The sequence below is a fragment of the Natator depressus genome, chromosome 6 (assembly GCF_965152275.1).
Source record: "Natator depressus isolate rNatDep1 chromosome 6, rNatDep2.hap1, whole genome shotgun sequence".
Classification (NCBI taxonomy): Eukaryota; Metazoa; Chordata; order Testudines; family Cheloniidae; genus Natator; species Natator depressus.
In genome coordinates this window covers 112,342,897-112,368,070 of record NC_134239.1, presented here as the reverse complement: position 1 = coordinate 112,368,070, position 25,174 = coordinate 112,342,897, and the positions used below count along the sequence as shown (strand labels likewise).

General features: G+C 44.2%; 1 protein-coding gene across 1 annotated transcript in view; it reads right to left on the bottom strand.

Moving 5' to 3' along the window:
* The window catches only part of ASPG (asparaginase), an 84,480-nt gene extending 59,892 nt beyond the window's left edge, over positions 1-24,588 (bottom strand). Inside the window, exons 1-4 of the mRNA XM_074956331.1 lie at positions 24,312-24,588; positions 10,642-10,771; positions 5,707-5,818; positions 1,655-1,780 (exon numbers count right to left, since the gene is read on the bottom strand). Of these exons, the coding sequence (XP_074812432.1) occupies positions 1,655-1,780; positions 5,707-5,818; positions 10,642-10,771; positions 24,312-24,504 (561 nt within the window). The 5' untranslated portion in view covers positions 24,505-24,588. The remainder of the gene's footprint in view (positions 1-1,654; positions 1,781-5,706; positions 5,819-10,641; positions 10,772-24,311) is intronic.
* Positions 24,589-25,174: the final 586 nt, after the last annotated feature.

The window sequence follows — 25,174 nt, the reverse complement described above, 5'->3', positions numbered from 1 at the left end:
TTAATGTTTTGTTTTATAAAGGAAACACTATAGCTAGCCCTACAGACCCCGCACAATTTAGAGACAGTGACCTGCATTCTATTCCTTCTTTATCATCCAAATTCTTTACTAAGTCCCAAGTACAAAGTCAATCATGTAATAAATAATAACACTCAGATCTTATATAGCACATTTCATCCGAATCTCTCAAAGCATTTTATAAAGAAAGTAAGTATCATTATCCTCTTTTTACAGATGGAGAAACTGAGGCACAGAGATGACACGATTTGCCCAAGGTCACCTAGTAGATTAGTAGCACAGCTGGGAATAAAACCTAGGTTTTCAGAGTCCCAGTCCAGTGCTTTAGACACTAGACTACACTGCCTCTCCTGCACAAAACCAGAGAAAACAAGAGGAATACACAATTATTGTTATTTAATTAAATTATGATAGTGCCTAGATGCCAATCAGGCTGGGGTCCAATTGTGCTAGGCACTGTACAACCATAGAGGAAAGGATAACCCCTGACCCAAAGAGCTTACAGTCTAAAAAGAAAAATAACATAACGGATGGATGAAACAAACAAGCAGGTTGAGAAGACAGGGTAACAAAATAATAGGATGTGCATAATTCTTAGTCAATCAGGAGTGGTAATCATAACTTGCTGCCTGCTTACCTGTTGTGTCAATAAAAGCATAATATGACCTGGGCCTTTATTACTTGGGAAAATGAATGTTCCTCAGATCTCAAGTTCATTTTTCAGAGCTATTTTTATTTGCAAACAGACCACATTTGATGTGGAAGTTACTGGGAGATAAAAGATGAAATCTCACAATGCCATTTTTCAAGTCACTTTTAAGACTAGAGTTGCACTTTTGTGTTTAAACAAACAGCAGTGGCCATTCTGGCAAAACAGCAGGTGTAAAATGCTCACGGGCGCAACATAAAAAGTCAGCCTCAGACACAACGTGGTAAGACCCAATCACCAGGCTGACGGAGATTAATAAATTAAAGGAAGCATGCCAACTATGAAGTTGGGCATAAGCCATCCCACTCCTATCACACGTTAGACACACCGTGGCCAAGGGACCACATGCATCCTGTTCTGGCAATCATAAAAGGGTTCAAAATGGGGACAAAGAATATTGAAGTTCATTGCCCCCCAACAAAGAGATAGGCAATTGCTACATTCAGATGCAAAAATAATCCACACACGACCACCCAGGACAGGATAACAATTTATAAAGGGATATAAGCCTCCGTGCTCCTGGGCTTAAAAAACCACTAACAGCCTGGTTTTAGGCAGCTGTTTCCTATATAAAGAGGTTATTACACAATAGCCCACTACAAGATTTGTTGTACCTTCCTCAGAAGCATCCAGTACTGGCCACTGTTGGCAACTGGACTAGAACCACTACTAGTCTGATTTAATATGGCAATTCTTATGTTTCTAGAATCACGAACAATAAAAAAAACCTGTGAGCAGATCCTCAACTGGTGTGAACTGCCATAGCTCTACTGAAATCAATGACAAGTGACAGTTCATACCAGCTGAGAATCTGCCCCTGCAAGTCTAAAGCATATAGCGTTAATCAATATACTATGCAATTTACATACAGACACACTAAAACAAAAATGCCTAAAATTTTGACCTCAGCCTAAAATTAAAGTTTACCTGAGATCCTGTCAGAACAATGGTTTTACCCAGGTTCTCACACATGAAGGATAAAGCCGAAGCTGTATATGCCATTGTATCCGTGCCATGAAGGATCACAAAACCATCGTATTGTTCATAGTATTTCTGGAGATGAAAAGACATTTTTTCACATTAAGGAGAATTAGAACAATGCTGTGCTGGTGCTGACACAAATCAGACACATATTGCTTTACTTCTACTACTGCAGGGTGACAATTTTAACTGCTATATGTTAAAAGTACTATATTTTATATATAAAATATGTTTCCTCCTAGAGAAGACCAGGTTTTCAGTTTAACATAATTAAGAGTTAATAAGGCAATCAACATAAAATCTAGTTCTTCTAACTAATTATGGAAGAGTCAAAGTCTATGTATACATATTAATGCAACATTTTTAAAGCAGAAGGCTGCTAATTAAGAAAAGTTTAGCAATGGCGTTAAACAGGAATGTTAACATATGCAAATCTGTCGCACAGTCTGATTTCTTGTAGCTGTTTTTACTCTGGAGATTACACCATTTACAAGAACAGATTAGGCAAACCAATACGATCGTACTACACCAAAAACAGCTCATTTAATCCAATTGGCAGAAAGGCAATTTGCCAGTGTAAGAGTGCCCTCTTCCGTTCAAAAGTTAACACTGAAGTAACTATTGTATGATGTTTAACTTTTCATTGGTCATGTTACTATGAATCTGCATTCTCTAACAAAGGCAGATGAACAAGCATGAAATTGTCACTACTGTAGGTCCATGGCTAAGTAACAAACTGAAAGAGCTCTCACAAAAAAGGACCTCTGCTATTGTTAATGTGAACTATTCAAGACATGTACACATTTAAAAAATAAAGAATGTGAAGGCCTCATAATATTCTGGGCTGTAATAGTACAAAGGCACACAGTTCACAGCAGATTCTGTTGGAATAAAGGTCTCTGCTAGATTTCAGAAGGGGGAAGAGGAAGGCCAAAATCCCTATTTAATGAGCTGTTCATACAAGACATTTCCTAGTAATTCTGCTCTCTTCATTTTTTTAACTACTATTTTACCTTTGATTTTCTGTTGAGCATGTGCTAGCAACAGCATGGAAGTCAGCACGAGCATGTTTGTTTGTTTTCATGAAATGGAATATTTCTTTTAATGATGTTACTTGCCAGAATAAGCAAGCATTAGTTTAAGTTTTGCACTACTATTTCATCCAACAATATCACCTCCTCTACCACATGCCGATTTCTACCTCTGTACTTTCCTACAGATACTCAAATGAGTACTATTACCACCTACTCAGAATTTGATAGGGCCATTCCCAGTTCTGCAAGCTAAGCATGCAGGAAATAAAATGGTTCAAAAATCTCTTTGGGGACAAATCACCATGTTATGATGCCAAATTGCAACATGCTAAAGTCCGCACTTAACTTCTAAAATGATACTGTGGTGGTATGTCATGATAAGACTGCCCAAGACAATCAAGCTTAAACTGCGGTTATGGTCAGAAAAATAATCAGGTGTCTCTTCTTACTCAACCAATATGCTCCCGGTGTTTTTTCAGAGTCTCATTTGCTTACATTACAAAAGTAAATTTTTTTATTTAATATTCTCATTAGCACTGTAGTACTAAAAGAGCTATGGGAGAGCGAGCTGGATTTGCTTCTGGCCTGTGCATCATCAACATATAGTTAACTGAGGTTTCAGTGGCAGAATCTTTATTAAGAATGATGTATCAGCCAGAAAGAACATAGCTTGACTTAAATTCTGAGTTTGAAGCGCTGGCAATTAGGAAAAAAACAAACCATCTTTTAACTTGTAACGTGAGGAGATTTGATCTGAAGATCATTGATTCACAAATGTGAAACCCCACAATTTTTTACAGAGTTATTTTTCAGCATGGAACCAGACTGTTAGGGTCCTATTTTATTTGTACTTTACTGCTAAGTGTTACTAACACATGGGTGGAAATTTAATTTAGCTTCACTTTAAGGACCATATTCTTATCTGGTATGAACTGGTGTAGTTCCATTGACTTCAATGGAGCTATGCAGATTTACATCATTTAAGGATGTACCCCTCAGACTAAGATCAAATCCACCACCACTAGCCACCTCCTTCCAGGCAGTTTTCCAATATGATGATACAGAAGCTAAGAGTAGGACGCTGATCAAAAGATGTATCTTGATTTCTCTCTCATGCTCCAAAACAATAGAAAACAATCAAAATGCATATTTCTTAGACAAAGCGTGTCTCTTTGACAAGTCATCAGCGTGCCACCATTATGCTCTATAAATGTTCAAGATAAATTATGTCTCTCCACCTTGTGGTAGCATGCACTTAAGCAGGAAAGTTGAAATGAGAGCTACAGATTAACAGAGAGGAAAGAGTTCCTTGACAGAATAAGCAAGCAGGAAAGCTCATATGAAAAAGGAGATTTTGTTGTGAGCTGAAGCTAAAATAAAGCTAACATGCAATTTTTAAGAAATACAGTCGCGTTGTGCTCTCTTCTGTACTGGAACTGCAGTTGAGAGAGGCCAACATGCAGAAGTGAAAATCAGAGTGCAAATATCCTTCACAGTCACCCATTTGCAGAAAAGTGGCTCTTTGATATAAAGTCTGCTGGCTGTAACTCTGCATGTTTGTTTAATTTTTTTTGCAGTGTGACATACAGGACTGAATCAGGGACCGTCAGAACTAAAAGCATGAGAGGGGTACATCTTGAGCTAAAAAGCCAAGACTATCTGGTTGGGGGCTATAACAGACTCCTACCCTCTGTGGCATAGGCATAGAGGGAGACCTATAGCATGCATACATTCATCAGTGGATTACATGAGCAACTGCCTTCATAAACAATTTGATATTTTAAAAGATTAATATTTTTTTAAAAAGTCAAACATAAACCACTGAGGTCATTGCAATGTGAGCTGAAGGCTGCATATGTTCATCTTGGCTCAATCTACTCTTATGGTGTCTGAAAGTTTCCCCTCATGGCCGCAGCAGCAGTGCAGCTCCAGTGGTGGTAGCAAGAACGGGAGTGGCCAGCCAGTGATGTCACCTACACCTCAGAAGACATGGCGGGAACAACACTGGCAGCTGGTCTTCGGTAGGGCTCCAGAGTTGCTAGCGCTGATGGAGCTGCCTTGGTGCTACTCCAGTGACGGAGGAAAAAAAGACACACTATACACAAGCCCAGCTGAAAAGTCATCACCCACGTGCAGGGTGAACAGAACCAGGGGAGCACAGTGTTTTCTACAGCCAAATTCATAATGATTCATTTTACAAGAAGTCACGTCTAATTTCCTAAACGATTGCACATTAACAACTACATGTTCATGTTTCCCAACGTTTTGTCACAACAGATCTGCTTCCTAAGAGCACACAACTGATTTAGACTGGGGGATGAGGATGATTTTTGTTTAAACCACACAAAATTCAAGGATTTCATAAGTTTGTTTTCATAAATGTCAGTTATTTTTGTGCACATAGACATTTCTCCCAGTGTAAGAAATCCATCCACAATAATATTGTTCTAATGACTAATGAAGCTAAGCAGTCTAGTTTCAGTGTCCAAGATACGGGACAGAAAAAAAAAACTAATCCATTCTTCCCAGTTTTAATCATCCATGCTACTAGTACTACAGAGCCTCAGATACGTTATTTTCTGTCAATTATAATTGACATAATTTTGTAAAAATAAATCGCATAAGCTAACTATCAGTTATATAAAATTATTTCAATGATAGCTAAATGCTCAAACATTTCTAATACATCTGACATTTTCACAAAGCATAATCTCTCTCCTGGCTCTTATTTGCAAAACTATTACTTATTATATATCTTTCCATCAAGTTCTTATAAGCACACAAAAGTGAACAAGTCATCAGCAATCTAGTGTGCTGTGTAAAATACTGAATAGTACTGTACTTTTAATAAGTATATAAATGATATGAGCAGAGTACAAGTGAATTATTTTATCAGAAAGTGAAAATAATTAAACTGCAATATATCACCTGAAAAATGATCAAGGTTTCTCACACTTACAGTACCTCAATATTCCTGGCAATTTTAGCCCAATCATCTGTCGTCATGTTTGAAGAATCAAGCAGTGGTGAAAGTTCCAGAATTGTGTAGACAATTCTTTTATTTTGTTCAGAGAGGCTGAAAAGGACAAGAATATGAAAAAGTTTTAGGCTATGAACTATTGTGTGCTCATAATTTTTTAACTTTTAACTGAATGAATGATTCATGGTAAGCCTGTTTTTGTTCACATGTGTAAAAATACGCAATGGAATAGTGACATCAAGTTTGGTAGGTTAGGCCTGCAGACATGGTAGAATTCTTCTATCAAGGTAGAGGTGCGGCGAACCATGAGCTTGTGAATTACAACACCCTAAATAGAAAGGTTTCAGAGTAGCAGCCGTGTTAGTCTGTATCCGTAAAAAGAAAAGGAGTACTTGTGGCACCTTAGAGACTAATGAATTTATTAGAGCATAAGCTTTTGTGAGCTACAGTTCACTTCATCGGATGCATACAGTGGAAAATATAGTGGGGAGATTTTATATACCCAGAGAACATAAAACAATGGGTGTTACCATACACAGCCTATCCTTGCAACAAAGCCCATTGCCAACTGTGTCCACATATCTATTCAGGAGACACCATCATAGAGCTTAATCACATCAGCCACACTATCAGAGGCTCGTTCACCTGTGCATCTACCAATGTGATATATGCCATCATGTGCCGCAATGCCCCTCTGCCATGTACATTGGCCAAACTGGACAGTCTCTACGTAAAAGAATAAATGGACACAAATCAGACGTCAAGAATTATAACATTCAAAAACCAGTCGGAGAACACTTTAATCTCTCTGGTCACTCGATTACAGACCTAAAAGTGGCAATTCTTCAACAAAAAAAACTTCAAAAACAGACTCCAACGAGAGACTGCTGAATTGGAATTAATTTGCAAACTGGATACAATTAACTTAGGCTTGAATAAAGACGGGGAGTGGATGTGTCATTATACAAAGTAAAACTATTTCCCCTTGTTTATTTCCCCTCCTACTGTTCTTGTAAAGTGCTGGAAATGGCCCACCTTGATTATCACTACAAAAGGTTTCCCCCACCCTGCTCTCCTGCTGGTAATAGCTCACCTTTCCTGATCACTCTTGTTACAGTCTGTATGGTAACACCCATTGTTCCATGTTCTCTGTGTATATAAAATCTCCCCACTATATTTTCCACTGTATGCATCCGATTATGAAGTGAGCTGTAGCTCACGAAAGCTTATGCTCTAATAATTTTGTTAGTCTCTAAGGTGCCACAAGTACTCCTTTTCTTTTTCCTAACTATAAAGAGTTTACAAAATCCTAACTTTTGCTTTTTGCTGTAAAGTGCCAAAAAGTAGGAAGGCAGGGAAAAACGAAACCTAGTTTATTGGACTCACCTTACCAAGCTCTAGGGCCGAAGATTAAAAGTTAGTTTATTAAACTCTACTTCAGAAAGTTACTAACATTTTAAAAGCGGCAAAGAGTCCTGTGGCACCTTATAGACTAATAGACGTATTGGAGCATAAGCTTTCGTGGGAGAATACCCACTTTGTCGGATGCATGTTAACATTTTAAAGTAACTCCTAAGGCTGGTCAAGCAGCTCCACAAGCTGCCCATTGCCTGTGGAGTACACAGAGAAGTTGGTCAGCTTTGAAAAGCCTTCTAATGCTTGCCATGGGGTTGGAGCACTTACAGCAGCTGAAGTACTTCACCCCTTAAGCTTCCCCTGAATGGGTCTCTTGTGGCCCTCATAAGGTCCATGTTAAACGAGAGAGCAACGCAACCGTTTGCTCCCCTCACAACTTCCTCATAAGGCTTCAGAAACAAATCTCTTCTCCTTCAGACCTTAATCAGCCCCCAAAAGTGGGATACGGCTCACTGCAAACTTCAGGGAATAAGATGGAATACCCATCACATAAGAACCCTTTCTCTCCCCTGGTCCTCATTAGGAATGTGTGTGTGTGCGCGCGCACGTATGTGTATTTTTTTAAGAGGAGATTCTCACAGCAAAATGCAGGTAAGCAGGGAAATTTGTTAAGGTGAATTTAAGGTTGAGAGTACATGCTAGTAAAAACTCTTAAAGGAAATTCAGTCACAAGGTTAAACTGGCAAGATATCCAAACATTTGAAAACATGGCAGTGCGCTGTTAATATTTTCTATTTCAACTAGCTTCCTAAATGGCAAGCTACTGGCACACAAGAAGCTAGCTGAAATAAAAGATATCTGAAGGCCAAATCAGCTTTTGATATTTTCTCTTCTGAACAGGTAGGTCCAGGGTTCCCTAGAATACTGATGTGATTAAGATGAATGGTCATTTGGAGTATGAGCTCGATGCAGAAATTACCAGGTGAGGTTCTTTTGCCTGTGTCATGAAGGAAGTCAGACTAATCGTCCCTTCTGCCTTAAAATCTATAAACCTATGAATCTGAGGATTAAGTATTGAGTACATCCTTATAAAGTACTGTTACAGTCTGATGCTTATTATGGAATAGAGGGGAGTTACCATATCTAGTTTTTAAAAACCTTTTATTATTAACATTTATAGTGCAGTAGCACTCACAAGCTCCAATAAGGATCAGATCCCCATGTGCTAGGTGCTGTACAAAAACATAATGAGACCCTGCTCTGAGCAGCTTACAAGAAACATACAAATGGTGGGAGAGAAGAAAAAATCAGATTTATACATTTCTTATATACACTATTTATAAACCAATAGAAATATGTCAAAACAGGAGTCAATTATCCCCAGCTGCCATAAATCCATCATTAATTGGCTAATATTTTATAGGTATCATTGCAGAGTGGTTCTGCATATTTGAACAGTTTATAGTGTGAATGTTCAAACAAACTTTCTACTGTTTTCAACCTTACATAACTGACATACTGTAACTAAGAAATGTAGGTTTCATACAGGATTTTGCCTTGTTAACGTTAACCATTATGAACACAAACACTCTGTATGAGAGCAAGGTTTTAAAACAACTAGAAGGGAAGTCAAGAAACAGTAGTGAAAAGAGATCCTCTGAGCCAGTGCTGTTTAAGAAGGAGACACACGATAGTATGGTCAGTCAACTCTTTTACTAGTGGTGGAAATAGCTCCACAAAAACAAATCTTTGAGTCAACAGAATGTTCCATTTCATTACATTAGAGTTATCAGACTGATCTACAAAGTCCACAAATGTTCCCATTTTCTTCCCCCAAAACATACAATATTTCTCAATTGACTAGTTAAAATATCACTAAGCGATCACTGAAATATAAAAAGGACAATGGCAAACAAAATTTTGCCACACTAACCTTCGTGAAACAGTAATCAATAATATTAAAGAACCAAAAAGATTTTTATTTGACAATTTGACAGTCCTTCACCTGAAACATATTTTTTAAACTTTATATATTTATACATCTGTTTTTTCCCCTATCTGTACACTTCACATGAAATGCACTTAGGACACAAAAAGGACACATCAGTAGAGTTCCACTATTCCTTTAAATTCCTTTAACAATGTCTTTAATAAATTATTCAATTATAAGCACAAATAAAAAGTCATCTATCAGTAAGAAAACACATTTTTCTTAAAATAACCAAAATATTTAACAAGATCAAGTATATCATAAACTCATGTTTTTATTGGCTCCTTTGGACTTTCCTTTGTCCTAATTTCTTTGTTTTAAGTGCTTCAATTTATTGAGGCCTGAACTCAAATAAAATTTACTTTATTGCTTGGTTTATGTGTCTCCTAATTTTCCCCTTAAAGAGATGATTTTCCATAATCAACCTCAATCACCACTTCTTGTAGCAAAACAGCCATAATTCTATTTAACTTTTCAAATATTTTGTAAAATATACTCCTGCAATCTATGTGTAACGTAGCACGTTTACAGGGATTCAGTCATTCGTCACAGCTGGGGAAAGACATCAAATTAGCATATGGGCCTCTAAATAAAACCTATAAGCCTGTTAACCATTGCCCAACAGTTAAAAAGCCACGCAGATTAATTATAAAGCCCATATCTAATTACCATGATGTTCCATAAGTTTGGGGCAGAAAGAGACAATTGGCTTTTAGGGATTCTACACAGCATCAGGGACTGTAGAATTAAAGCATGAAGCCAGTTCAAGGCTGCAATAATTAGCTGCTGCTGCTACTTCAAACATATACTGGAGATAATTCACATAGTGCTCTATACAGTATGTGACAGTACCATGGCAAATAAGCACCCATGTGTATATTTGGGGGAAAAGGTTTAAGCTTCATGACATACATTGACTGTGAGATGGTTGATTGCGTATTAGGTTTTGATAATTATTTTGTAACATAATTGTGTTTGGCAACTAGTAGAGATTGTATTAGGCACTATGAAGATCAAAATAAGTACATACTATGGTTAACTAATGTGTTTGGTATTCTGATTTTAAAGTAATGTCATATAAATATTTTTGCTAACCCTACAGGGATTTATCTTGTGGTCTTAACACAACAGCTGTTAGAACATGGATGAAAGGTAACTCCACTAGCTAAGACAGGTACCTGAATAGATTTTATTTGCCACACATTCTCTTTTGATATTCCCCTCTGGCCACAAAAAAGCCTAAGAACTACTTGACTGTTAAAAAACATTCATATCCAGAGGATTATCTACTTGAAATCCCAGAATTTACCAAATACCTGTAATTACTTATTTTAGACGGTCTCAACAATTTGATCAAGAAGGTATTATTTTGCCTTCTACCAGTTAAAAAGGTCATGATTAATGACCCAGCAAGGCATAACAATTTAGCACTCATAAAATAAGTTATCTTATTTTAAATTATGTTAAACTAATTTCACAAGAACAACATTGGAGTCTTCATGTTAAGACTTCAGCGCACTTTACAAAAATTTCTCAATATGAGTAGGGGAGACATGTTTTTTCAGTTACTTACGGAAGCACCAAGGTGTTATCAGGAAATTTGTGGAAATCATAGAGTTTGGTTTCTTTCGCATATACCTCATCATGCATCATCGGCATTTTTTTCAGGGCCTTTACTAACTTATTAGCTTCAGGAGCAAGTCCTAGAAAATAAAGGGGGAAAAAACTACTGATGAAACATTCATTTGTCTGTTTCCCCTCTCATTGATTTTTCTTTGGCTTCTTCTGCTCCCCTGCATTGACATTTCGTATATTTGCCAGCACAGATTTAACCCAAGCATATCTACTCCAAAATGAACACTCAATATTAAATAGACATGGTTAGAAAGATTAAAAGTAACTGCTATCATTGCTTAAACCTTAACAGGATCAGAAAGGAGAAAACATCCTTCTTATAATGCACTCTTCCAGATCAGTTTTAAATCAGTTACCAGCAGGTTTAGAGATTGTCAACAAATCTGAGCAATTGTAAACAAATTCTCTGTAATTATTTCCCTGACAGGTACCAGGATCAGGAAAACAAGAGAACCCTTTATTTAGTAAAAAAAATAATGATGTTACCTCCTTCCTACACATCGAACTTTGATTCTTTATCCATATTATAAGACCCTCAGCCACCAATGACATTCATCCATTAGCTTTTTGTGCAACTGGGAATTTAACTAACTTGACAGCTTATGAAGAACTCAGATGGAGCCAAAGCCATTTCAGAAATCATTTAAAACACTGTGTGCTCTCTCCACCCCCACCACTGTTCTCCAAAGGCAACTTTCTTGCTATGATACCTGTAATAGACAAGCAGGAGTTGGGTTCTGAAAACCCCCATGCATCCTAGGAACTTTTCATTTTAAGTTTTCTTCCTCTCTTGCTCAGAGGAGGATAAAGTCGGTAGTCCAGTAGGCAAGGCAGGTATTGCATTATAGACAGTCCTAGTCTTTATTCTCAGACATGCACCTCTGATATGCTCAGCCTCTTAAAACATGGAAACTCAATTTTTAAATGTGGATGGAGCTTTCAAAGTCTAAACCCAGTCTGAGTTTAAGTTTAAAATGTTTTTCATATATATATAAGAAACCTTCAACTCCTGACTGCATTTCCTGGTCTAAAGGGATGAGGTTAGATAACAGTCTGTTTCATCACTCAGAGCCTTAACCTTGTCAAAACCAAACACCCCTGCCCTGCCCCTTCTCTGAGGCCCCACCCCCACTCGCTCCATCCCCCTCCCTTCATTGCTCACTCTTCCACACCCTCACTCACTTTCACCAGGTTGGGGCGGGAGCTGGGGCGTGGGAGGGGGCAAGGGCTCCAGCTGGGGGTGCAGGCTCTGGGGATGAGGGGTTTGGGGTGCAGGAGGGGGCTCTGGGCTGGAGCAGGGGGTTGGGGTGAGGGGGGTGAGAGGTTTGGGGTGCGGGAGGGGACTCTGGGCTGGGGCAGGGGCGCCGGCTGGGGGTGGGGCAGGCGATGAGCGGTTTGGGGTTCAGGAGGGGACTCTGGGCTGCGGGGGAGTGTGTGTGTGCGGGGGGTCCCAGCAGCACTTTCCACAGCTCGGAGGAAGCGGCTGCCAGGTCCCTGCGGCCTCTAGGCACATGGGCAGCCAGGCGGGTCTGCGCTGCCTTCGCGCCCACAGGCGCTACCCCCTGCAGCTCCCATTGGTCATGGTTCCCGGCCAATAGCAGCTGCGGAGACAGCGCTGGGGGCTGTGCACAGAGCCTCCCTGGCTGCCCCAAAGCCTAGGGGCCACAGGAACGTGCCCGCTGCTTCCGGGAGCTACAGGGAGCCTGCCTTAGCCCCATGCCCCTGCTGCACCACTGACCAGACTTTTAACGGCCCAGCCCATGATCCGGCCCAGCTGACCAGAGCCACCAGGGTCCCTTTTTGACCGTGAGTCCTGGTCAAAAACCAGACACCTAGCAACCCTAACTGTCAGAGCCAGAGGAAAATAAATACCTTCCCCTTCCTCCTAGAGATTCAGTTTGGGGGGGGAAAGGGAGGACCAGACTTCCAGTAGTTAATGTCAAGGGCACCAGCAAATGACAACTATGCATCTCTGGAGCTATGAGGTGTCGCACAACACTCTCCTTGCCACTCAAAATCCCCCTCAATCCTCCCTTGGTTCCCAAATGTCAAGGGCCCAGAAGAATATAGATTTTCCTAGTAATATTTTCTAAAATGTCTAAGGGACGTAGGAGCTTAAATCCTATTGACTTTCAATTATACTTAGTCTCCAAAGTGCCTAAATCACTCATGAAAATGGGACTTGCACTCCTAAGTCACTTAAGCATTTTGAAAAATTTACCTCCAGTCTACAGATTAGTCTCAACCACATTTTTAAACAGTGAGGCTCCTTCTGTGTTGGGCTGCCAAATTGATTATACTGTACTAACATGGTCAGGACCGTATAGATCTAGGGTCTGAGTCTCAGGTGACAATTATCAGGCCCGGATTTCTCATCTCCCAAACCCCACAAGCTGACATTGAAGATGTTTTAAATGACAGTAAATGTAAAATATAGTAGTACAAAACATTATACAACGCACGAGTGAGACAGTGTTCCACTAGAACACGCACATGTGCTCTGTACTATCAGCTTCAATGATCTGCAGCAATGTCTTCCTGGCTTGACACGGATACATGAACAGATTTTTTTCTTCCAGATGGAATCTGGAAAGCATCCATCTGTGTAACAAGCGATAACAGATTAGTCTCAGTGTGATGGGGTGCACCTGGCCTTTGTGGCTCCCTACAGGAGGCCCCACGGTCCTCCTACACCGTGCCCCAGGAAGTAGTGAACTGACAGAAAAGGAGCAGCGAAAATGGGTACTCCGGATCTGCCCAGAGAGGCCTCTCAAAACCAGCCAGTCAGAGCCCAGCAGACTCAGATAAAAGGAGTTGCAGGGCCTTAGCAGGTTAGTTCCTGGCTGGAAGCAGAGGGGCAAGAAATGGGGCTCCTTTCTGGCCACAGATGCTTGAAGGATAGCCAGAGTTGGTTTCTGGCTGCATTTTGCTTAGCTTGGTTTGCAGGGAGAGAGAACCTAAGAACTTTAACCCTGAGATAAGGTGAAGCTAAAAGGGCCGAGTAGAAAGAGACCCAGGGAAATAGCAGTGACGGACTAGAATAAGTAGTATGTGGCTGCTGTGTATAGTGTCCCTGGGTTGGAACCTGGAGTAATGGGTGGGCCCAGGTTCCTCCCCAGGTAAAGTGGCATAAACCCCAAGAAGTGATAGGCCTTATTTTGGAGCCCAAACAAAGGGCCAAATTTAAAGAGCCCAGAGCTAGGGCTGAAGACCCTAGTGAGGGCAAACAGACTGTTAATTATTTGACTTTTGATTTGGCCAGGGGACCAAGCCACTGAAGACACAACAGGGGCGAGAAAAGGACTGCAGAACCACACCCAGCCGCTAGGAGGCCCTCAACATAAAGGCTTGTGTCATAAATATAAAGGGAAGGGTAAACACCTTTAAAATCCCTCCTGGTCAGAGGAAAAACCCTTTCACCTGTAAAGGGTTAAGAAGCTAGGATAACCTCGCTGGCACCTGACCAAAATAACCAATGAGGAGACAAGATACTTTCAAAAGCTGGGGGAGGGAGAAACAAAGCCTCTCTGTCTGTCTGTGTGATGCTTTTGCCAGGGACAGAACAGGAATGGAGTCTTAGAAATTCGTAAGTAATCTAGCTAGATATGCGTTAGATTCTGTTTGTTTAAATGGCTGAGAAAATAAGCTGTGCTGAATGGAATGGATATTCCTGTTTTGTGTCTTTTTGTAACTTAAGGTTCTGCCTAGTGGGATTTTCTATGTTTTGAATCTAATTACCCTGTAAGGTATTTACCATCCTGATTTTACAGAGGTGATTCTTTTTACTTTGTCTTCTATTAAAATTCTTCTTTTAAGAAACTGAATGCTTTTTTAATTGTTCTTAAGATCCAAGGGTTTGGGTCTGTGGTCACCTATGCAAATTGGTGAGGATTTTTATCAAACCTTATCCAGAAAAAAGGGGGTAAGATTTGGGAGGACTTTGGGGGGAAAGACATTTCCAAACGAACTCTTTCCTAATAATAATAATAATTAATAATACTGGTGTTAGACGTTTGGTGGTGGCAGCGAAAGTCCAAGGGCAAAAGGTAAAATAGTTTGTACCTTGGGGAAATTTTAACCTAAGCTGGTAAAAGTAAACTTAGGAGGTTTTCATGCAAGTCCCCACATCTGTACCCTAGCGTTCAGAGTGGGGAAGGAACCTTGACAGCTTGTAAATGAAAACATAGTTTATTTTCTTCAGTAATTCCTAAGAAGAATCTCCTCTCTACCTATAATTGTTATATTTTGGAGATTTAGTATCTTGCACTCTAGAGGTTATAGTTATCCAAGGTCCATTCTGAACAGACCATCTATGAAAACATTCTGGGTTGGAGGAGATTGGATTGTCCCCATTTTCCTTTAATTCCAGATCTTGATGGAGAATAAATACTATAATCAGGGCTGGATTTACACCTTATGTGCCCCTAGGCACAGCAACTTCAGCCCCCCCCTCCCCCCGCAGCCTACAGCCAAGCCCCCACTACTGTACCCCACACACACATACACTGCCTGAGACTGGCCCAGCTTCTGCATCGGTTCCAGGCAGCTTGGCTCTGGGGAGGCGTGTGCCAGAAGTGGGGTAGTGGGAAAAGCAGCTGCCTTTCGCTCCCCCGAAAGGGTGGGGGGAAAGGAAAAGGAAGTCCACCCGCACTGCCCCTTGCTCCAAGGGTGGCAGGTTTGTATAATTTTAGGTGGTGCCCAGAACAGGTCCAAGTCCGCCCTCCTCCCCACCTGCCTAAGGCTCTGGGACGGAGTTTGGGTGCGGGAGGGGTGAAGGTTTGAGCTCTGGGAGGGAGTTTGGGTGCAGGTTCTGGGCTGGGGGTTGGGATGAAGGAGTGGGTGCGGGGGCAGGCTCTGGGAGGGAGTTAAGGTGCGAGCTCTGGGCTGGGGCAGGGGTTGGGGTGCGGGAAGGGGCATGGGCTCTGGGATGGAGTTTGGGAGTGGAGGCTGGGCTGGGGTGCAGTGCTTACCTCAGGCAGCTCCCGAAAGCGACCCCCCCCACCTCCTGGCAGCAGCTCCTAGGCGGGGGGAGCACGGAGGGGTCTCTGCGTGCCGCTGCCCGCAGGCACCGCCCCTGCAGTTCCCATTGACTGCAGTTGGCAGAGTTGGCCTTGAACTGACAAGACCTTTAAATAGTAGCCAAAGAGTTTAGATGAGACGAATAGGAAGGGATTGGTAAACCCACAGTGTGATAGAATTTTTTTTATCCCACTATCCAAGTCCTGTATCTTTCACCAATGACTGTCACATAGAAATTTCAGATGCTATTAGCGATCTGAGACCCATGATACTTTCAGTTGCATGCATTTAGATTTTTCCCAAATTGAGCCATGAACTTGGGTATGGAAGTCCAATTTTAGGCAGGACAGAAATCATAATTCTAGAGTCCCAAACCTGAAGTCCAAAGTCTGTCCAAAACTTTAGAAAAAACGTATGTCTTACTGCTTATGAGACATTTCATCTGAAACATTTTTTTAATTAAATTTAACGCTCTTTATTGGCATCATTATCCTATTCAATTCAAACTTAACATAAGTAAACCTATTTCAACTTCCCAGAAGTCATTCCCAGACTGCAGAAATCAAATTCACAACTCAGTTTTTGGACTATTGTTAGTGCCAGTTAGTTTGGTGCTCACTCATTTTCTTTGATTCTCCACTTCCTAGCTCTTTCAGTTTTTCTGGCCTAAAAATCATATTTGAGCCAGCATCTACAATTTCCCTGTTTTTCAGATTCAATACCAAAGTCTCCTTTATTGTTATTTAAACACCCAAACGAGCAGAGAAACTGTGTGCATACTAGGTAATGCCAAGCTATGCCCATTTAGCTTGGGGGTTTGTGCACTTTCCAAACTAATGGAAGGACTCATTTTAGGCACTTGCTAATCTCTTTCCTGGCTTGCCTTAAATTAAATAGCAGGCCTTTTCTTGGCCAACTTTCTCACAAGACAGCAACAGCATTTAACTGGATTTGTTTGGACTATTGCCAGAATACTCTGGTTTACAAAATACACTTAACATGCTTTCAAATTTCAGACATTTCACTAGTTCAATTAGAATCTCTCCTCCGGTGAAGGAGATACTGCTCCTAACTTCAACACAAATGGCCACTTCTGCTGTGCTGTTGCATAGAATCATTCCACCTTAGAAGCACAGCTCACAGTTTCAAGTGTTTTGGGCGTCCATTTGCTGATTTTAATATCACAGATACCCAGCTAAATCCAGACATGTGGTCAATTTACCCCAGATATCTGTAGTGGGACCTTGACAACAGAGACACATTAGTATTCTCAGGTCCTTTGCTAATCTGTCTTCCTTTTAAATGGACCTCTGGATGACTCATCTTTGTAGTATGTCCCAAATGACACTGCAAGAGCTTGCACCAAATTTAAGTAACTGTCTTTTTGCTAGGTTTAATTCTATAGAAGCATCAGAGCTGACCCACTTAGCATTGAAACAACCACCCCCCACCACACACACTTGTTTATCACAGTGGTTTCTGCCCTGTGGCCCTTGAAGTACTAAAAGGGGGCCCTTTGAGCATATCTAGGTTAAGAAAATTGATATCTAATTCTAAATCAAAATTGCATTCCCTGAGCCAAGCAGGGGTGCTGGAACAATTTGTGTAGTGGGGGTGCTGAGAGCCATTGAACCAAATGATAAACCCTGTATATAATGAAAACCACTTCAAGGCAGGGGGTGCTGCAGCACCCCCAGTTCCAGCACCTATGATCACAAAGAAGGGAAGAAAGACTAGCTCTGGCTGCTCAGCCGCTGAATTATATGAACCCCAGAAGGACAGGAACTCAAATGGCTCTGCCTGAGCCTAGTATAGCAGCTAGCAAAAGAGAGACACCCCTCCCCCGACACACACACAGCACAGGCAACCCAGAAGAGAGGAAAGTGAGGAGAAGCTGAGAGAACAAGTCTCTCATAGATCCCTCATTCTCTGTTCCAGCCCCAATTAAAGTCCAGGAGCTCCTCTAACTTGCATCAGTTGGCAACAGTCCCCTAGGGACCATATACCAGCTGCAGAAGCTAGAGCATAGTGTGCTCCTGACAGACATCCCACATTGTCTCCATCTCTAATATGTCTCCTACACTAGGGACTGTGGGGAGGAAGACATAGGATCTGACTATATCAACTCTATGCCCACTGGGAGTGGGAACAACTATGTTGAGAAAATCCCCAACAAGGGACTGATGTTTGCTTTCACCTCCCGCTGTGCCATATGAGTGGCATAAAGGAAGAGGAACAGGATAGAGCATCTGCTCCAAAGTATTGACTGTGGCAACTTGATCTTTGTGAAATACTGTGTTTGGCCCTCAATCTGAAAAAAAGGGGAAACCACTGGTTTATATTGTAGCTCCAAGCATTCATGATTCACTATGTTAAATGGAACTAAATAGGCTTCCCAGAATATGCTTTCATAGAATCATATAATATCAGGTTGGAAGGAACCTCAGGAGGTCATCTAATCCAACCCCCTGCTCAAAGCAGGACCAAATCCCCAACTAAATCATCCCAGCCAGGGCTTTGTCAAGCCTGACCTTAAAAATATCTAAGGAAGGAGATTCCACCACCTCCCTAGGTAACGCATTCCAGTGTTTCACTACCCTCCTAGTGAAAAGGTTTTTCCTAATATCCAACCGAAACCTCCCCCACTGCAACTTGAGACCATTACTCCTTGTTCTGTCATCTGCTACCACTGAGAACAGTCTAGATCCATCCTCTTCGGAACCTCCTTTCAGGTAGTTGAAAGCAGCTATCAAATCCCCCCTCATTCTTCTCTTCTACAGACTAAACAATCCCAGTTCCCTCAGCCTCTCCTCATAAGTCATGTGTTCCAGTCCCCTAATCATTTTTGTTGCCAATTTTTCTACATCCTTCTTGTAGTGTGGGGCCCAAAACTGGACACAGTACTCCAGATGAGGCCTCACCAACGTCGAATAGAGGGGAACGATCACATCCCTCGATCTGCTGGCAATGCCCCTACTTATACATCCCAAAATGCCATTGGCCTTCTTGGCAACAAGGGCACACTGTTGACTCATATCCAGCTTCTTGTCCACTGTGACCCCTAGGTCCTTTTCTGCAGAACTGCTGCCTAGCCATTCGGTCCCTAGTCTGTAGCGGTGCATGGGATTCTTCTGTCCTAAGTGCAGGACTCTGCACTTCTCCTTGTTGAACCTCATCAGATTTCTTTTGGCCCAATCCTCTAATTTGTCTAGGTCCCTCTGTATCCTATCCCTACCCTCCAGCGTATCTACCTCTCCTCCCAGTTTAGTGTCATCTGCAAACTTGCTGAGGGTGCAATCCACACCATCCTCCAGATCATTTATGAAGATATTGAACAAAACCGGCCCCAGGACCAACCCTTGGGGCACTCCACTTGATACCGGCTGCCAACTAGACATGAAGCTATTGATCGCTACCCGTTGAGCCCGACAATCTAGCCAACTTTCTACCCACCTTATAGTCCATTCATCCAGCCCATACTTCTTTAGCTTGCTGGCAAGAATACTGTGGGAGACTGTGTCAAAAGCTTTGCTAAAGTCAAGGAACAACATGTCCACCGCTTTCCCTTCATCCACAGAGCCAGTTATCTCGTCATAGAAGGCAATTAGATTAGTCAGGCTCGACTTGCCCTTGGTGAATCCATGCTGACTGTTCCTGATCACTTTCCTCTCCTCTAAGTGCTTCAGAATTGATTCCTTGAGGACCTGCTCCATGATTTTTCCAGGGACTGAGGTGAGGCTAACTGGCCTGTAGTTCCCAGGATCCTCCTTCTTCCCTTTGTTGAAGATGGGCACTACATTAGCCTTTTTCCAGTCATCCGGGACTTCCCCCGATCGCCTTGAGTTTTCAAAGATAATGGCCAATGGCTCTGCAATCACATCCGCCAACTCCTTTAGCACTCTCGGATGCAGCGCATCCGGCCCCATGGACTTGTGCTCGTTAAGCTTTTCTAAATAGTCCCGAATCACTTCTTTCTCCACAGAGGGCTGGTCACCTCCTCCCCATGCTGTGCTGCCCAGTGCAATAGTCTGGGAGCTGACCTTGTTCATGAAGACAGAGGCAAAAAAAGCATTGAGTACATTAGCTTTTTCCACGTCCTCTGTCACTAGGTTGCCTCCCTCATTCAGTAAGGGGCCCACACTTTCCTTGACTTTCTTCTTGTTGCTAACATACCTGAAGAAACCCTTCTTGTTACTCTTAACATCTCTTGCTAGCTGCAACTCTTTGTCACAGAGTGGGCTGGTCCTTTAAGGGGAGTTGAGTAAAGAAAGCCAAAACTCAATAATATTTGATTCATGAGAAATGTTAACACTTCCCTTAGGAAGAAAGAATCCCATGCACTGCTACAGGCTGGCTAAGCAGCAGTTCTGCAGAAAAGGACCTGGAGATTACAGTGGACGAGAAGCTGGATATGAGTCAGCAGTGTGCCCTCATTGCCAAGAAGGCCAATGGCATATTGGGCTGTATTAGTAGGAGCATCGCCAGCAGACTGAGGGAAGTGATTATTCCCCTCTATTCAGCACTGGTGAGGCCACACCTGCAGTATTGCGTCCTGTTTTGGTGTCCCTCCCCCACTACAGAACGGATGTGGAGAAATTGGAGAGAGTCCAGCGGAGGGCAACAAAAATGATTAGGGGGCTGGGGCACATGACTTATGAGGAGAGGCTGAGGAAACTGGGGTTATTTAGTCTGCAGAAGAGAAGAGTGAGGGGGGATTTGATAGCAGCCTTCAACCACCTCAAAGCGGGTTCCAAAGAGGATGGAGTTCAGCTGTTCTCAGTGGTGGCAGATGACAGAACACGGAGCAATGGTCTCAAGTTGCTGTGGGGGGAGGTTGGATATTAGGAAACACTATTAGATTGGATATTAGGTTGGATATTAGGAAACACTATTTCACTAGGAGGGTGGCAAAGCACTGGAATGGGTTACCTAGGGAGGTGGTGGAATCTCCATCCGTAGAGGTTTTTAAGGCCCGGCTTGACAAAGCCTTGGCTGGGTTAGTCGGTGTTGGTCCTGCTTTGAGCAGGGGGTTGGACTAGATGACCTCCTGAGGTCTCTTCCAACCCTAATATTCTATGATTCTGTGATTCAGAATTTGGTTTTATTCCTATTTGTAACAAAACCAAATTTTTCAAAATTTCTTGGGAACAGGAAAACCAAAACCAATTACACATTGGAAAGTCTGACACATGGTATTTCTGAAACAACATACACTCCACTGACCAGTGACTGACTCACTAAAATTGACATTCTTCTCAATTTTACTACTATTAATGTCAAATTCGGTCAGCGGCTGTCAGAGCTCCCAGAATCTGGGGCAGCCCCATCATACAGACTGCCAGGGACTCCAGGAATTTCCAGTCCCTCAGGGCTGCCTGCTCAGGACTCGAACAGCATGGGGCACCAGCTGGCCCAGGAGTCTGGATACCCTGGGATTCCTGGCCCCAGGGCAGTCCAAATGGTGGGGCTGCTCCAGATCCGTGGGCCCTGGAATCTATCCCAGTACCTCCAGGCTCCCAGCTCTGCAAGCGTGAGGGTTTCCAGGCTCCCTGCTGCAGAGCTGGGGGCCTAGACTGAGACCCCTGGCTAGAGCTGTGTTTCCCAAGACTTCCAAGACTGCCTGGTTCCATGACAGGAAGCCTGAAGGCACTGGCATAGAAGGGTTGCCCCCGAGCTGTGGACCCTGGAAGCCCAGTGTCCCTAGTCCCAGGGCTATCCTACCACCATGGAACCCGAAAGCCTAAAATCCTCCATCCTGAAGCTGTCCAGCTGGCAGGGCTTCCCAGTAGCTCACTAGGTGAACTGGCAGGGAACCAATGGAACCCTGCCTGGTATTTGGCGTAAGTGTGTCAAACCCAGCTTGATTTTGTGAAAAATTCCAGTGAAATTCTGTTTCATCAAAAATTTTCCAACCAGCTCTAATTTAGCCCCACAGTTTAACTGAGCATAGTTATCCACCCCACCACTCATGACGAGTTTGGGCTTGGGCCAGTGGTTGTGTCAGGTGACCAAGCATCCCATGGTGATAGCCCAGAGCTAATACAAAGGTAGAGAGACTTGCAGGAAACCCAGAAGGGACCCAGGGTTAGAAAAGCCAGGGATGAAACTCTTCATACCAGCCAAAGGGAAAGGCTTGGCTGGAGCTACCTGCAGTGAGGAGCAGGAGCAAAACACTTAAGCAGGGCATAATGGATTGGAGCAGAAGGCTGGGAGTTACTACCTTTAAGATAAACTGTTATGTTAATAAGCTGCACCTCAGAAGGGAAGAGTAATTCAGAAGCACCAATTGTGGTGCCTTGTTTGATTGCAGAAGCAGGGAAACTGGGAGTGGGGTGGAGGGAATAGGGTCCAACATCTGATGTGCTATGATTGGGCTACATGCTCCCTTAAATGTAACCAGCTGCTACTGTGGGAGGACCTAGTCTTATCCTGTGATGATTCACCTGCCTCAGATACATGAATAAAGCTTGTTTACTTCATGTTTGAATAAAAGCAATTATGCTTTTTTATGCAGGCTTATTAATAGACAGTACACTCATGGCAGTTTCTAGTCACTGACTAAAGTTCAAGGAGAACAAGGTAAAATGAAGGTATATAAAGGAAGGCTTGTATTAAAGCCAACTGTGGAAACTTTACTTATAAAGACAGCTGAACATCCTTAAAGAGATGAACCAGAAAATCTTCTGTTATGTGTTGAGACAGGTTGAGAATTTTGTTTAGTCAGAATGAAACCAGTATCACTGTAAAGAGCGTAAATAGAAAGTTAAAGTTTAATCAAGCAAAATGTGATTCATTAATGATTTACACTAGCCAGAACAAAACACAAAAACAGACTAAACAATTCTCTTTTAACCGCATCCCTTTAACACTGAATAAGTTTGTTTTCATTGGTGTCAGGGGGGCTATAAGACACTAGATTCAGAAAGACAGTTCTCCTGACGCCAGTGAATACAAGATTATTATTCAGTGTTATTCCAGGTGAGCTGGCAGGAAACCAGGCAGCTTCTGACAGAACCCTGCCTGCATTTCAGAGGAAGTTGGTTAAAACCAAATTGTTCACACCACCACTTAGGTTTTGATAAAATTGGCATTTTCCAGCAAAAACCTGTTTTGTCAGAAAATTCCTAATGAGTTCTGGTCCTGACTATTAGTGATGATGTAACCAGCTGTGAACATACACCCTCAATCTTATTGGGATCCAGGAAGAGAGACAGCGGAGTAGTCCTGTCCATCTCCGGAGCCGCTCTACCACCCTGCCCTCTAAACCCAGCCAGTTCTCCGGCGGAGACGGATGCATGGCGGAAAGGTAAATGCCAAGATAGAGCAGCGGACCCGCGCTCCACCGGATGGCCTGAAGTGCGGGTGGGAGGGAACTCGCCTGCCGCCAGTCCCCTACCACCAAGCCAGAGCTCTTGACCCAGTTGACCCGGGCGGAGGAGGCTGCCGAGTAAACGGCCTGGCAAGCCTCCACCCGCACCAAGTCGCCCGGGTCCTGGACCACGAGGAGCACATCGTCAGCGTATGCCAACAGGACCAACCGCAGCTCCCGGCTCCAGTAGCGCTAACCCCGTCAACCTCCTGCGGAGGAGACAGAGGAAGGGCTCGATAGCCAGAGCGTACAGCTGGCCCGAGAGGGGGCACCCCTGCCGTACTCCTTGCCCGAAGCTGACCGGTTTGGTCAGGGTCCAGTTGAGCCTGACCAGACACTCTGCGGAGGCGTACAGCACCTGGAGAAAACCCACAAACTGGGGTCCGAAGCCAAACGCTCGCAGACTGCTCAGGAGATACCCGTGATCCACCCTGTCGAACGCCTTCTCCTGATCCAGGGACAGGAGGGCGAATGACAGGCCACCCCTACATCCGAGTTCCAAGAGGTCCCAGACCAGATACAGGTTGTCGAATATGGTGCAGCCCAGGATGGTGTAGGTCTGGTCTGGGTGGATCACGTCAGATACACCCTCAATGATAGGGAGAGATATAGTCCTGGCTATGTTTTCAGATTGCTTTCCCCAGCATACCAGCATCATTTTAGTGATATCTGAATCAAACAGCCATTTAGGGCCTCCTACCTAGGTTTAAAAAAGTGCTAGTTATTTCTGGATTCCACTTGGGAGCTCACACCGAATCTCCCCCACCTTCCTGTGCACCCCAAGGGATTCATGCCCACCCCTCAGTCACCCCACCAGGTGGGTACCCCCGGGGTGCTGGAACTAGGAAAGCAGCAGCACCCCAAGCTTGAAGTAATAATAGCAACTAAATACCTGGCTTCCATCATGTGCAGTGTTTACGGGTTTGTTCAATGGCTTTCAGCCCCCCTCTTATAAACAGTGTTCTGGTGCGGCAGGTACCCTTCAAGGCAGGGGCCTCATACCACTCTCCTGCCCTGGAGGACTCATGCCCACCTCCCCCCTTCTGCGCTGCTTTGCTAGGTGCCCTTCAAGGACTGCAGCCACCAGCACCACACACACCCCTGCCCTCTTCCCAGGCTGCGGGCCCCTTCGGGGGCTCGACCCAGAGCCTGCGGGTTGGTGGTGCCCTCCCAGCTCCCGCCCACCCCAGCCCCGCTGCCCCGCCAGGCGCTCCCCTCACCTTCTTTCTCCTCCACCATCCCGATGGTGCCGCCCGTGTTGATCACCAGCACCCGCACCCGCACCCGCACCGGAGCCCTGCAGCCGCCCCCGAGCTCCAGGGAGCCCGAGCGCTGCAGGCAGGCCGGGCGCGGGGCGCAGGAAAGGGCTCTGCCCAGGGGGAACCCCCCAGGCGACCGCGCCGCTGCCTCCATCCCAGCCACAATGAGACCACCACGTCCCGCGCCTCAATGCCCTGCAGGGAGCTGCCGGCACCGCCCCTTTCCGGATCGCCCGCCCCACAGGCGGGGCCTTGAAGGGGCTCGCCAGGAAAAGGGGCGGGGAGAGACGTACCCACGCCGGGCCCGGAAGGGGACAGGACGAGTGGTCTTCTATACTGGTCCTGGGGCGGGAAGGCTCTGCCCCCCCGCCCAGCCCTGCCCAGGACTCTCGGGGAGACAGACCCACACATCGGGAATGGGGGGGAGGGGGGCGCGGTACTGCACACCCCCCTACACAGCCCTGCCCGGGACTCTCGGGGAGACAGACCCACACATCGGGAATGGGGGGGGGCGCGGTACTGCACCCCCCCACATACACACACACACAGCCCTGCCCGGGCCTCTCGGGGAGACAGACCCACACATCGGGAATGGGGGGGGGGCCGCGGTACTGCACCCCCCCCACACACACACACACAGCCCTGCCCGGGCCTCTCGGGGAGACAGACCCACACATCGGGAATGGGGGGGGGGGGCGCGGTACTGCACCCCCCCCACACACACAGCCCTGCCCGGGCCTCTCGGGGAGACAGACCCACACATCGGGGCTGGGGCGGTATTGCACCCCCTCCAACCTGAAACTGTTCAGTGACAAGGTCCCCTC